The sequence below is a fragment of the Amia ocellicauda genome, chromosome 3, assembly GCF_036373705.1.
Source record: "Amia ocellicauda isolate fAmiCal2 chromosome 3, fAmiCal2.hap1, whole genome shotgun sequence".
NCBI classification, from domain to species: domain Eukaryota; kingdom Metazoa; phylum Chordata; class Actinopteri; order Amiiformes; family Amiidae; genus Amia; species Amia ocellicauda.
In genome coordinates, this window is record NC_089852.1 from 31,063,014 (window position 1) to 31,078,112 (window position 15,099).

At 52.3% G+C, this 15,099-nt stretch overlaps 1 protein-coding gene across 1 annotated transcript; it reads right to left on the bottom strand.

Annotated features, from left to right (window-relative positions):
* Positions 1–320: 320 nt before the first annotated feature.
* usf3 (upstream transcription factor family member 3) lies at positions 321–14,710 on the bottom strand. Its single transcript, XM_066699060.1, has 7 exons — positions 14,618–14,710; positions 11,300–11,414; positions 10,784–10,848; positions 10,296–10,324; positions 9,586–9,668; positions 9,217–9,313; positions 321–8,873 (listed from the first exon to the last, which is right to left on the bottom strand). The coding sequence occupies exons 3-7, from the start codon at positions 10,828–10,830 to the stop codon at positions 2,074–2,076; spliced, it is 7,056 nt and encodes a 2,351-aa protein (XP_066555157.1). The 5' UTR covers positions 10,831–10,848; positions 11,300–11,414; positions 14,618–14,710; the 3' UTR covers positions 321–2,073.
* Between the last annotated feature and the right edge of the window lie 389 nt (positions 14,711–15,099).

The window sequence follows — 15,099 nt, forward strand, 5'->3', positions numbered from 1 at the left end:
AAATATTTGACAATCAATCCATTAATAAATACTTTTCTTCAGATTATAAATACCATGTTAAAGGTGCAAGATGTATAGAGAGAAGGTAGGCTAGGAAAGGGGTAACAAGGAATATAGATTACACTGGCTTTTAAAAACGATCTTGATCTGGAGAGTTGGAAATGGTGCAGCATTGGGCCACAACTTTCCCAGCAGCACCCTGTGAGTCCTGAACCGCAGCTCACCAGAGCGGCCACTGGCAACTGATGAGACATTCAGTCACGTAGTCACTGTGTGTCAATAATAGCACACTAGAGCCTTTGACACGCTTGTTTGTTTTTTTCATACAAAAAGGTCTTTAATAATCAGCTTTATGTATTTACACATATCTACATACAATACAAATATTAATCCAGGAAAAGAATAAATACAAAATAAATATTTACACTGAGGTCCAAACCCATTGCTTCTGCAAGCAGCACCTCCTGATATCAGTTACACTGAGCCCGTCCCGTCCTGCTATTGGGTCGGACACACCAAGGCCGACGCACACAGGAAACATGTCTCCCCAACCCCGCCTTTTACATTCCCATCTCTTGTCAGCTGACGCACTGCTTCTCCAGCCCTCTCGCCCCTTGCCACACTGCTGTTCCAAACACACAAACAAAAAGAGCAACCGCCAACGAGAAGGACTCTGAACAATAACCCAGATCCATTCCCAGTTGTCATTTTAGTACAGGCTCGTAGTTATAAATAATGCAAATAAATATTCTGGCTTTGTATTCTCTTAATGTTTTCAATTATTATTGATTTATTTTAAATTAATAATAATAATAATTCATACTAAACCTTCCCACCCTCAACAGCCACAGCTAGCATCACCTGAGTATCCCACACTTACTTCTCTGGGCTCTGTGCTTTCAACAGTGTTACAAAGATTAGTTTGAAATTGGTTAAAAAAAACAACTAAATAATAATAATAATAATTAAAAACCCCAACCAATTATGAATTCCCACAGTGAGGACTATACAGGAACAATTACAATATTAACATTATATAAACAAAGAAACTCAATTTTCTCTGCCCACACCACACACCATATGTCAGGGTCTCACTGCAGCATGAGGAGCAGAAACCAGGCTGATTCAGGAACCCACTGGAGCCAGAAAAGTGCTAATATGTTTTTGCCTTAGTGTGTAGCACCCCCTCCTGGCCAGAACCGGCATTTGCGCTGTACTTGCTGAGTCCAGACCAGTCCCATTCAATTCAAGCCGCTCTCTCCTTTTTATGAACAATAGTTGATTTCAGATGCACAAATTCACCATCCTTTTCCTTTCTCCAACATTAGAGTCTGAGTTTCTTCCTCAGAATGTTTCTCTCATCTTTCATATGCTTATTTCTAAAGTCCTTTTTTAATGCTACACTACACATCCTGGAGGCAAGGAGGGGAAAGGTCAGAAAGGTAAATTTATGCATCTTTTGCAAGAAACAAAACCAAAAAACAGCCTCTATAGAGATGACTTGTATCTCATGAACCACAGCTCAATATTCATCACAGAAAGCCTTAGCGGGAGACCATTTCAGTCTTATCAGGTTCGTCTTGGCCAAAGTATCACAAAACAGGTTTTAAAAAACTCAGACAAAAACAATGTCAGTGAAAGGAAAAGTGTTTACCACATTTCGTGCACATCACCATGTTCGAGACAGAGTGCGTATGGAGCCCATGAAACACTCGACTGTGGAGACTTGGCACCGCTCCTCTGTCAAACAGGCAGACTGGTCGGACCCGCGGCTTTGCCTTCTGCACCCAGTGCTGTTCCCTCTGCTCCCCCACAGCCAGTAGACACCCATTTCCTCTTCCCGTCATGTCCAGTCAAGATGTGCCACTGGTTGCGTCTCCCACAAGGATTTTTCTGTCAGACGGGGGACACAGACCACCAATGCGTTCACCACTCTGGAAAACTGTAAAGCGCTTGATCTTAACCAGGGCAGGGAGGCTGTGGCTGGCAATCACAGGTGTTGGTTTCCGAACCCTCGGGTAGTCTTCTCACTATGAGCCCTGAGGCTCTGAGGGCCTGGGAAGAGGGACTCCCTCACACGGCCGAACTGCCGTCGTGGCCCAGGATGTGGCTGATGTTGTGGGCCGGCCGGTTGGAGGGCTGCTTGGTGGAGTCGGAGGCAGCAGAGTTGGACAGCGAGAGCAAGGGGGACATGGGCATGGTAGAGCTGTCTGAGGGCAGCGCGGTGGCAATCTCGGGGAACAGCGAGGTGAGGTTGAAGTTGGAGAGGTGGGGAGTGATGCCGCTGGAGTTGGTGATGGGCATGGGTGGCATGTCGGGGAGCAGGGGGAAGCTGGGCTGTGCGAAGCCCACAGGCCGTGGCGGGGACAGGATGGAACTGAAGCGATTGTTGAGGCTGCCACCATTGCTCTTCTCCGTGCTGGGGCTGCTGAACATCTGGTTGGAGAAATACTGGATGGAGATGTCGTTGGGCAGGCTGGGGTGGGTGGCAGGCGAGTAGGAGGGGTAGAAGGAGGGCAGCGTATTCTGCGGCTCTACTGGGAGGATGGCAGGCGTCCGTGCGGTACTGGGCTGGGTCACGGGTGGGATGAAGGAGGGGTTGGTGTTGATGGTGGGGTTCATGCCACTCTCAGGGATGAAGGGGAAGCCAAAGTTCTGCGACAGGCCATGCTGCTCTGCTGAAAGGTTGTCCCCGCCCACCTGGGGGCTGTCTGCCATGAAGCGCACAATGCTGCCGCGCCGCTCTGCCCCCTGCTGGCGACTGAGGATCATCCCCCCGCTGGACGGCAGGGGCAGGTGGGCGTCCGGCTCAAAGGGGTTCCCGGGGCGCAGGGTTCCAGATCGCCCCCTCTCCGTTGGGCGGATCTTGGAGCTCTGGCCATCCTGTCCCGGGTGGCGCGAGCGCTGGCTGACAGAGTTGGGTGCCCGCACGGAGGAGCGTCCAGGCTCTGTGCTGCTGTGGGGTACCGCAGAGTGGGGCAGGCCAGGACGCACGCCCCCTGCTGGGTGCTGCATATTAGCGCTGACCTGCGGGTTTAGGTGTGCCTTGTTGCCCTGGCCATCGCTGATCCTCATGGGCTTCTGTGCCGGCACGTTGGGGCTGGCGGTCTTGGCCTGCAGGTCCCCGGCCGAGGAGGAGCTGGAGAAGGAAATGTTGATGGCATTGTTCCTCGAGCTGATGGGCCCAAGCGGCATGTCGCAGCTGTCCCGGCCCTGGGCCTCGCTGTCCCGGCGCAGGTGGACACCGTCTCGTGATGGGGGGCAGCTGTACTCCATGCTGACCGGCGGGCAGCACTGCGTCACCCTCTGGTGCTCATGCATCCTCTGGTTTCCACCCACCTGCTCCCCGAGGTGGGGTGCCAGCAGGCTCTGCATGAAGCTCTGGTGGCAGGCGCTCTCGTTCTCCCTGGACTGGATGGCGGCTCCTCCCTGCAGGCTCTGGGGCGGCGCGTAGGGCCCTCGCTGCTGCCGCTCGATGGACGCCCCCTGTCCAATCCGAAAGCCCTGTGACTGGACCCCTCGGTGTCCCGGGACGACTTTCGAGGACATCTCGTTACTACGGGAGACCTGCACCTCAAAGCTGCCCAACTGGTGCTGGTTGGCGCCGATGGTCTTGAAGGGAGGGCATTCAGACACCCTCTGCACGTCAGACGAAACAGAGTGTTCCGCCGGGATTCTGCCCTGGATGTTGTGCACGCTGCCTTTTCCCCGGGATGCCTCTAGGTAGCTCCTCATATCTGTGTTCGAGGGCGTCTTCCCAATGAGGGCCTCTGCGGAGTAGCTGGAGATCCGGTTCCTCTCCTGCCTGGAGGGAGTGCAGATGATGTCGGCAGGCCGGGACACGCTGCTGGGCTGGGAGGTCATCTGCTGCTCCAGTGTGCGGGAGGTCAGGAGCCTCTGCATTGTGCTTTGTCCAGGGACGTGCTCCACCTGCACACCCTGCGGCTGCCGGCCGTTCCCGCTGTCTTGCTGCTGCTGCTGCTGCTGTTGCTGCTGCTGCTGCTGATGTTGTTGTTGTTGTTGTTGTTGTTGTTGTTGCTGCTGATGCTGCTGCTGCTGTTGTTGTTGCTGGTGCTGCTGATGCTGCTGGTGCAGGATCTCCTGACTCAGGTGGCTCTGTGAATGCCCGCTGTGGTGGCTCCTGGCGGAAGACTGGGTCTCGCAACTCTTCTCTGGGTGGGGTCCTCCAAAATGCTGCTGCTGCATCTGCTGCTGGAGGTGCTGGTGGCGGGAGTGAGACGTCTGCTGATGTTGTTGCTGCTGCTGCTGCTGCTGCTTCTGCTGCTGCTGCTGCTGCCCCCCGCCCTTCTGCTGCAGGGACTGGTCCCCACCTCCGCCATGGTGCTGCTGCTGCTGCTGTTGCTGCTGTTGCTTCTGTTGCAGAGCCATGGCTGGCCCCTGCTGGCCCCCACGCACCAGACCTCTCTTCTTCTGGATCTGCACCTCTTGCTGCATGGCCCTCTGCTGGTGCAGGCTGTGGTGCTGCTGGCTGACTGGCGGGCCCTCTGACTGGGTTAGGCAATGCTGTAGCTGGTACAGGTGGTGTCGCGAGCCCTGGAGCTGCTGCTGCTGCTGCTGCTGCTGCTGCTGCTGCTGTTCTTGCTGCTGCTGCTGCTGCTGCTGCTGCTGCTGCTGCTGTTGCTGTTGCTGTTGCTGTTGCTGTTGCTGCTGCTGCTGTTTGAGGTAGGGGTTTCCACTGCTCAGGTGGAGTGCCCCCGGTGCCGTGGGGTGCTGGGGATGCTGCTGTAAGTGCTGCGCAGTTTGCTGACTCTGCTGCTGCTGCTGCTCCTGGATGGCCACTTGAGGGGCGCAGTGGATGTCCGACTGCCTGAGCACTGTGCTCATGAAGGCATTGTTTGGGAACAGAGCACTCAGTGCATCCTGGGGTGGGCGGCCGCCACTGGAAGAAGCAGAACTCACGGAGATGGGGGGCAGCTGGCTGACCATCATATGGGGGTGGTCGGGGACCGTATCCAGGGCCCTGCCCACTGCAGACTTCATGTCCACTCTGCCCATACCTGAGCTGTGGCACGACTTCTGTCGCTTGCTCGTGGGCAGCAGCAGGTCCTCCTGGGTGGGTCGCTTGGCTGCGTCCTTCAGGTGCTCAGTGCTCTGCTTGTGGTGCAGGTCACTCACAGCCTGGCCACGCATGGGCACGCTCTTCAGAGGGGTGTATTCTGACATCTGCCCACCACCCGGGCACTGCGAGAGCAGCGAGGTGCTGGAGGAGGACCGGGGCACATGCACGGCAGCAGACACAGGAGTCGGTTCGTTGCTGGTCTGTGTCAGGCCCAACGGGCAGGAGTACGGGTGACTTATGCTGTTCTGCCGGATCAGGTTGTTGATGCTGAGGCTGCCCACTGGCCCTGAGGCCTGAGAGGATGGGAGTGACTGGGGGTGGGTCGTCCCTGCATCGCTCCCACTGGACGACACCATCACCCTGTCGCTGCTCAGCTGGGCCTGGGAGGCAGCCTTCACACTGTGTGTCTCCGGCTGCTTGGGGAGCTTGTGGAGCTGGCTGCCTGGCCTGTCCTTGGTGAGGGAGGGCGTCTGCTGGCCTTTGGGAACCTCCCATCCTGGGGCAATATCTACCACACTCCCAGTGGCAGCAGCAGTAGAGGCTTTCTTGCTCTGGTTTTCATGGTCGAAAATAGCTTTGGCTGCTAGAGCAAAGATGTCCGCCTGTTCAGAGAAGCTGAAGCCGCTGAAGGTGCTGGTAGAGGAGCTGACACAGGGCGCCTCCTCCCTGCTGGCATTGGGCAGCATGGAAGCCACCGAGAACCCCCGGCTGCTCCCAGAGCTGCTGGACATAGGCGAGTCAGTCTGCCGGCTTGACACCAAGGGGCCACCCAGCGCATCCTGCTCCAGAGCACACACTTGTTGCTGGGGAGCTGATTCCTTGCGGTTTGTGGAAAGAGCCCCGCCCTCAGCAGCCTTCTCGGTCAGTTCAGCCGAGGGGGACTGCCTGGAATGGGTTTGCTCTCTGGGCGGTAACTGGACGGGCAGTATTTTGTCCTTGTTTGTCTCGGAGCAAACTGCCATCGCAGGGACTGCCTGCTTCCCATCTGATGGCAGGGGCTTGGTCTGGGCAGCGGGCAGAGGGACGGACTGGGGCTGTTGAAGGCGAGGGTCGGGAACACTCTTGGAGATAGAGGGGGCGGCACATGTTAACGGTTTGCTGCCACCACAGACATCAGTGACTCTGGGCTCGCCTCCTGAGGCCTGAGCAGGAACATCCAGACAAGAACTGGAGCTGGTGGAAGAAAGCTCTGGGATACTGGCCATCACTGTGGTCAGGGACTCGGAGGAGGCAGCTGAGGTGGCCACAGAGGTCTCCTGGGGTGGGCTGGTCGACTGGCTCTCCTGTAAGCTGCGTTGCTGAGTGGCTGAAATAGTGTCCTGGGAGCACAACTCGGGGGTGAAAGGAACAGGCCTCTGTCCCAATGAGGACTCTGCCTCTGTGGAGCAGGAAGCGACAGTGACTGCACATGTGACTGCTTCAGGGAGCCCCATGCCAGGAGCCTGGTTGACAGCAATGGTGGAAGCTACAGGAGATGCCACTGCCGCCACAGCTGGAGCCACCATTGTGGTACATGGTTCCACCGCAGGGGACAAGCCCTCGGCAGGGACAGCACGGGCTTCCTTGCTCGGGGGCTGCGGCTGAACCCTGGCAGGCCCTGGTGGCTTCCCCACAGGACGCGGAGGATTGGTCAGGGAGCCGGGGCCCTGTCGGGGGGCCGCCTGTTTGGCCGAGCTGGATTTCTTTGCTGGTGTCCTTTTGGGTTTGCCTCCCGAGGGTGTGCCTGACTTCACCAGTTTGACTTCACTGCTACTGCTGGTGGGGACACTGGTGCTGCTGGAGGGGACACTGCTGCTCAAGACCCCAGGCACGGCAGCTATGGAGCCGCTAGCAGATGAGGAGATAGTGGGGCTGCCGGCACTGGAAACCACAGTGACAGTGGTGCTAGGTAGGGGGCTGCACGCCTGGCCACTGCTGGACTGCACTGTCTGATTAGGGGGTGGAGCCATAGTGATCTGCATGCAGCTCTGGGTGGCCATCTGCGAGATGCTCTGGTTGAGACTTGCGAGGGCGCCGAATGTGTTGAGGGCCACGTTGGTGTTGGGGTCCTCGCAGGTAGTGGGCTGGATTATATGCATGGGGCTCTGACTGGGCACCCCTGTGGACGCCTTTACGGGCTGCAGGGCGAAAATCTGACCATTCACTGAAATGGTCTGAGGCTGCTGCTGCATCTGCAACTGCATCTGCGTTTGTGTCTGCATCTGCACCTGCGTCTGCATTTGTGTCTGTGTTTGCGTATGTGTCTGTGTCTGTGTCTGCGTCTGTGTCTGTGCAGGCCCTGCTGTGTTAGATGCACAGGAGGCGAGTGGCCGAGGGAGAATGTGCACCAGGTGTTTGCCTCCCACGGTCTGCACGCTGGGGATGGTAGCTGAGCAGCTCGAAACGGCAATTTGATTGGCCACCGGGACATTAGCGGGTACAACACTGGTCTGTGGGGTCTGCAGGACTGAGCTCTGATTGGCTGCTTGGATGATGACAATCTGCTGGCACGGGGCCGGGGCTTGATTGGCCAGGCCTTCCCTGACCACGGCTGGGGTGGGGCAGGGGTTGGCGGGCTGCAGGATGACCACGTTAGGGTTGCTGGCCGCCTGTGGGACGGGAGCCCCAGCTGCATTCGTCATCTGGATTACCTGCATGGCCTGCAACAGGGGCATCACACTGGCATGAGGGGGCAGTGGGATCTGGGGCTGGGCTCGGACTGGCTGTACCGGCAGGGTGACCGCTGCTGTCTGAGGGTGGGCTGCAGACCACACAGACCCCCTCGACCCCGCAGTGGGGGCAGACCTGCTGCCCTCTGTCATGGAGCCTATGCCTTCATTCCCCGAGGTGGGCATGAGACTGGAGGCCATCTGATTCAGGGGCAGCACGGTGTTGCCTGCCAGCTGCAGTGTGGTCCAGGTGGTCTGGGTGTTCCCGGATGATGTCATCCGGGGGAGGGTGTTGACGCTGCTGGAATCGGGGCCGCTGCCGGGGGAGGCCAGCGGAGGGGGCAGAGAGGTGGATGGGCATAGAGATGCATGGCTCAGCACCCCAGAGCCGCTGTCTGGGCCGGGCGTGGGGAATATTTTCTCTGGGGCCTGTAGGGCCAGCTGCTGGGGTCCCGGAGGAGCCTTCTGCAGACTGGAGGCATTGACCTGCTGCAGCTGCAAAGGCAAGACTCTCACAGGGCTGATGGCTGCAGCCGGCAGTTTGCCACAGCTGTCCGACCCCACAGGTTGGTTCTGCATAGGAGGACAGACAGGGGGATTCTTGGGGGGGGCATAGTGTGACCCCTGCAGGGTGATGTAGGAGACAGAGGGCGTCAGTCTCTGGGCGGGCCGCACTGCGCCGGGAGATGCACTCCCTGCCGACTCATGCACGGTGCTGGGCGGGGTGGGAGCAACCGTGTCCCGGGTCTCTGCAGACAAGGCAGGGGCTGTGGTCTGTGGTGGGGCCCCATTGGAGCACAGTTTCGGGAGGGCTGCTGGCGTCACGTCGCAGCCAGCCTGCACCACCACTGCCTCGGCAGGGGGCTTCCTGGGACTCTGGCCCGCGCTGAAGACCACATTCTGTACCGGCACGTCCTGCCGGCCAGGGCAGATGATGTTGCCATTGGAGTAGACGATGATGCCCTCGGGCACCTGCTGGTGCGTGGGCGTGACCTTCGCCACCCTCGTGCACTTCAACTTGCCCTTCCAGTGGATGGTGGGGTCATCCAGGAAGTTGATGCCATTGGCCTTGAGCAGCTCGATATAGTGGGCGTTCTCCCGGCGCAGCTCTTCCTGCTGTCTCCTCAGCCTCTTAATCTCCTCCGCTGAACGAGAGAAAAGGGAATCGCACTGTATGAGAGGGTTGCCTTTTATAGACACGTAGAGATACACGCACAGACACAGACGCACACGCAGAGATATGCACCAACGCATACGCAGAATCTTGCACCAACACGCAAACGCACACAAAGACATGTGTACACACATTCTTGGTTTCCATTGCACTTAAAAGGCAAATAAAATGAATTGGCAGTGTAATGGATGGCTCAGATTGCAAGGGGTGGCACAGCGACTCTGAAACAGTGTGGATGCGTTAGAAACAACATGGCACGTGCACACACCGGCGCTCCTGCCTCTCAGCGCACAGGGTGCAGCTGGGGAGCGTACCTTGCTCTCGGTCTCCTCCGTTTAGAAGCAGCTCGTCATTCTGCTGCTTCAGTTCAGTGATGTACACAAACGCTTGGTCCAGAATCATGTTCTTGCTCTACGACAGAAATATTAATAAAACAAACCAAACTGTTAAAAACAAACAACATAACACACACTAATATATATATATATATATATATATATATATATATATATATATATATATATATTAGTGTGTGTATATATACATATATATATATATATATATATATGACCTGCTGTGCTAGGCTGAGCAGGTGGAAATCATGCTGTAAGCCTTGAGGAATTCAGGAAAAACAGGAGACTAACAGACTTTTCTTACAAGGATGGCACAGAGGGAGTGGGTACCTGTTTTAAAGCTTGAGAGCACGGCAGGAGTTCTCCAATCCGGTTTATTCCTGCGTTGATCTTCTTCTTCCGGTGCCTCTCAACTGCAAGACAGACAGAGGAGAAACAGTAGTAAGATGTGCATGTGACAACAGTGCATTCTGTTCTAGAATAGAGCTTTACCACAGGGTGGTGCTGCGGTGTGCTGTACAACCTCTATGGGACCAAAGGTTTCACAGCTGTAGCCCCTTTCTCTGTATCTTTAGTAATATTAGCAACAATGAGATACAAACCATGCTGTCGACTGTAACAGTCCTCCTGCGTTTAAACAACTCGTGGAATAACAAACAATAATTCAATGAAAACACAAATATAGCTGTACAAATAACTGCTAAACAGCCCTGCCTGCGGGCAGCGCAATCAGAATCATGCAGTCATTGTTTAATGCTGCGTCTAGTTTTGAAATTAAGACATTAATCAGGAATATTTCCAAGGAATACAACGAAACAGTTCTCCACCTAAAATGTTAAATCAAAAATGAAATGCTGAACATTATGCCAAACAGCCTGTACCACAGTATGCCTCACAGATCAGCCAAATTAGACCCAGATGGGTCAGGAGCCGCAGAACGGCGGTTATCAGTTTACACAAGAGAATGCTAAAATCAGGAATTGGGAGAACATGGCAAAAAGTACTTCGCTGAAGGATCTGTTAAAAATATATGTGCTTGCCTGCATTGTGAGTCTCTTTGTTTTTCTTTCTGCAAAGGAGTAAAAAAAAGAAACAGAATAATTAATCTGCCCTGTGACTTTGAAAAAAGAAATTAAATAAATCCCAACACTGCTCAATTTAGTCAGGTCTCTGAAAGCCCCACGAAGGACATATGGAGTAAAGTCTACGGTGTTGAAAATTACAGACCAAAACCGTGGGAATTCTATTTGCTTACTTTTTAGCAATCATGCAAGTAACACATTTAACCAGTTACCTTAAAATAATAAAAATAAAACCCATAAGTAATTAAGCTTATATGCATTTAAAATATACATAATCATTACAAACTTACAAGGCAATATAAACAGTTACGTAGTGAGCTAGACCATAGAGAGTTAATCAAATACATAATGAAATAGAATAGTGTCTACCATGGCTGCCAGCGCCGAAACTTAAAACAAACAGACAAACACAATTCCCAGAGTCTCTGGATAATCCAGTTACTCACCGGTGAGGCTTGGAGGCAGGGGTCTGGTTCTCAGTCATCTCCGGCATGCTCACACGGGCACGTCTCTGTAACACACACACGCAGACACGGGTCACACTGCAGCCCAGGACCAGAGCCTACACTGCCTGCACACTCCAGTACGGCTGTGAAAGGCAGGTGCAGTGATACAGCTTATTCCTTCCTCCACAGCTCCAGGGCAGTTGCCCTCTGCACTTGGTAACTTCACTGTCCCTTATGGAACTGCCCGGCACGAAAATACTGTGCTCTGATGCAGCTTCCTGCTCAGACAGGTGGCTTCAGCGCTACATGCTGGAACAGAAGAGTTGTTGAGGGAGAAGAGGAATAGACAGGTAGAGAAGACAAACAGTGAAGTGTGCGTGTGTGAATGGGGGGATTGATGGATGGATGAATGGACAGACAAATGGAAGGAGAAGTATAGGGAGAGAGGGACGAACACAGTAAGGAGGCATGTGGAATGCAGTCTCCTCTCACAGAGAGAGAGGAAGAGAAGCTCACCTCCGCCACCTTCAGCTACAGTCCAGTCAGTGCGCGCGGTCAGTCTCTGCTGAAGGGGCGTCCCGGACAGTCAGCAGCTCCTCTGACCACGGCGCTGCAGCCCTCGCTGCCAGGCCTGCGACACATAGAGACACTCAGCACCGGAGCTCAGTTCAGACAGCTGCAGATTAAGACCTGCTGCCTTCATCTGAGCCAGCATTTTATGTCTCCAACTCCTGCAAGGAGTCTTGAGGTCAGGCATGGCTAAAGGCACTAGATAATATATAATTTTAAACACACACACACATAAACATGTGCTTGTGAGCCCCCTCTCCCCAGACAGAGGAAAATGTCCAGCCAGCCCACAGCACTTCCCAGGAGCCTGCTGGTATCAATCTATTAGGAAAGAAAGCTGCCCCAGAGCCGCCCTGGCCGGATGCTGGACTCTGGATACATCAGAAATGGTGAGTGATGGGGGTCGAGTAACACAGTGCTCTTTGGACATCTGCTCATGTCATGGAAGTGTCTCCTCTGCAGTGTGGACACCAGCCAGGACCCAAGGTCAGGTTACCTTATCCCCACTGTGTTTGTGTGTGCTCCTTTATGTGCCATGTGTTGCTTCTGACAAGTCAGTGTTCATCTTAATAGTGGACAGTGTGAGAAGAGCAGTGGACAGCATTTTGAATAATTGGCACCGGAGACAGAGAGATGTGTCAGAGTCCTTTGTGGATAAAAATAATAATATGTTTCTGTGAGATGAAAAAGTTGAACTTTGATCAGGTAGTGCTAGAAGCTGCTCAGGCTTTACCCGTCTGTCCTGGGGAGAGCAGGCAGGTCCACGTGAGCAGTACAAGTCCCAGAGTCCCCTCCAGCCATCCCCGAGCACTATGAATCAACACAAGGTTTGGGCTGTGTGTGCAAGATTTAAAAACTCCTTTTCATCTCCTAAACCGAGCCCAGAACACAAACGAAGACATTGTATTCAAAAAGTTTATTTTACAATTAGCTCAAATGTGTTCCACAAAGGTACACTGAAGTTGTATTTTATTTTATTCGGCACAAAAAATAAAATCTATGAAAAATGTTCTGTGCACCAAGCCAAGAATAAAAAACCCTACTAAAACTCAAAGTAGATGGCTGATTAAGAGCTGGTAAACACAGCCCTATGCAGGGATCTCATTACTTCAATTTTTTTTCATGGCTCAAATCACATTTACAGATTTGAGTTGGCACTGCTGGCAAAGCCACATTCCTGAATACCACCCAAGAGCAAAGAAAGGTCAAGTTACAGGAGACTCTACTAGCCAAATGTTCAAAGCTGAGCAGCACTATCTAATTGCATCAAAGTTCAAAGGCCAAAATGAAAATGGCAATCGATTGTCACATTTTTGTGTGTGCTTGGCTGACACAGGGGAGGTTAGGTCTGTGAATCGCAATGAAGGCTCCTGCGTGTGGTGCATCGCTCTTCTCTAGACCCCACTGCTGGAGTGCACTGTTCCTGCAGAGGCTCCAGCGGGAGCAGAGAGACCATGTTCCAGAATGGGAGAATAAGGCGTTGGGTTAGAGCAGGAAAACTGGTGCCCACTGAGTGCCATTTCCTGTCCTCCGCCAATCCTAATTCTCCATGCAATTAAGTATTTACACCCCTCCACTTTTTGTAATGCATTGCTCAGTTAAACCACAGGTTTTGTTTAATGTCTGCCTTTCTTGGGAGAGTCTGCTGAGGAAAGGCCTGGGGGATTCCCTGGCTGATACCAGTACAATACAGTATAATAATAATAACAACAATAATGTATTTGGCTGAGCTTTGATCCTAAGTGACCTGTGTGGATCTGAACAGAGCACCTTGCTGAAGAGTACAATAGCACTGTCCTTGGATTGGAACCCTAATCACTACTCCACACCACAGACCCCACTACTGTAGAATTCAGAAGCATATGAAAGGATGAAGTACAGCACATACTGTAAAAAAGCTCTTGCAGGATGATTATCATTCACTCACTCCTGCAGCTCTTGCAGGATTATTATCATTCACTCACTCTTGCAGTTCTTGCGGGATTATCATCATTCACTCATCCCTGCATCTTTTGTGAGTGTATTATTGATCACTCACTGCTGCAGCTCTGGACACATATCCTCTACCTTGTTGCTGCATCATATACGCAATAGGTTTTGCATCCAATATCATGCTATTTTTAAAAGCATGCCCTCTCTCCAATCACTGATCACTCCCATACCTGGGTGGCTGCATAAACTACAGGATTGAGTACCAGTGGCCTTCAAGTGCTCTAAACCTCCCCAGGATGGGGTGACCCCTCCTAACACACTACAGGGACACATCTTTACGCTGTTTTATATTGAAGCTATATTATAAGTTTTACTTTTAGACCATTAGAAAGTAAGCAAGTATTAATAGAGTATACATACGACTATGCTTAATGCAACTATGCTTAGGCTACATAAGATGGTAACCTACAGACCTCCATGCTGTATTAACACTGCTTCTGATACACACATAGTTGCACAGTATCACAGACACTACCCAACCCGTTACCTTGCCTCTGCACGACCACTGATGGATACTACTGTTTCGACTGATACTAGCCGGCATACTAGCATAGCAAATATGAGCTATATATTCTGCAACATGCCATTATGCAAAAAGGTCTGTCGCGTACAGACAACGTATCTCCCGATAATTTTATTCTAGTTACTATAATTACAAATAGTGTTGTTGTTATTGTTGCTCATAAAAGCTTTAAACCCGCGAAAAACGGTGGTAGTTTTGCTTTTCTCCAACACCAAACAAAATAACGGACGGACACAGCAGTAGTACACTCTCTGCTGCCAGTGCGTGATGATGGACACTAACCGTGCGGGACCTAAACAATCTGGATTACTTCAATACCTGTACATTATGATAAGCAATTAATTAAATAAATGTTGAACCTGTTGGTGTTGCGAACAATACACACACACACACACACACACACACACACACACACACACAGCCGAGCGCCGTCGTGTCAATAACGCCCGGACCCAATATGACAGCCCGCCCGGTGTACTGAGCGGAGAGTATAGCCCTTTACTGTACTGCCACAACAAAGCACAGACACAACATTGATCTCACAACACGACACCATACCCGGCCACAGCCACGGTACAGGCGGGCTCATCCCTCTCCACTGCACGGTGCTCTGCTGGCTGCATCGTTGTGTATATCGGTGATAATAACAATAAGACCCGACAACAGGCTATGGCATCAACCGGCGAGTCAAGCTCTACTGAGGGCAGGAAAGGTGCAAAATATACATATACCATTTCTGGGTAACTAACCGAGTTTTTCTCCATCTGCGGCTCGCGTCCCTGTCAAAACTTTAGTTTTTCTTGGCCATCAACTCTCCTCACAACCTAACCCACAGGTAGTACGAGTAGGGAGCGAGGGAAGGCGGGGACAGCGTGAAAAACCGACCAATCCGCCGCCGAGAGCCAGTGCGAGCCATCCAATAGGGTTAGCGAGAGGGTGGAGATGAAGACACTCGCATTGTAATTGGATACTCCTGTGATTGACAATCCCATTTTACCAATTGGAAACGAGCTTTTCTTGTTATTAGCCGATGAAACCCTACGAGTTTGAGGTAGGTTGAGAGTTACAGGAAGTGTTTTAAAGGAAACTTCCCCATGCTTTTCTCTTAAAGGAGAAAGGACAGAAATGTGTTTTTTAATAGAAAAGCTGCAACATTAAATTTAAATAAATGAAAACTAATATCAGATTACAAACAATTGTATTTAACGATATAGTTGCTCATTATTGATCC

Excerpts from the sequence above, each read along its gene's own strand:
- usf3 (XM_066699060.1), bottom strand. The coding sequence starts at position 10,830 with ATGCCGGAGATGACTGAGAACCAGACCCCTGCCTCCAAGCCTCACCG. Across the intron at positions 9,314-9,585 it reads GCTCTCAAGCTTTAAAACAG|AGCAAGAACATGATTCTGGA; the intron begins GTACCCACTCCC and ends TTTCTGTCGTAG. Across the intron at positions 8,874-9,216 it reads CGGAGGAGACCGAGAGCAAG|CGGAGGAGATTAAGAGGCTG; the intron begins GTACGCTCCCCA and ends TCTCTCGTTCAG.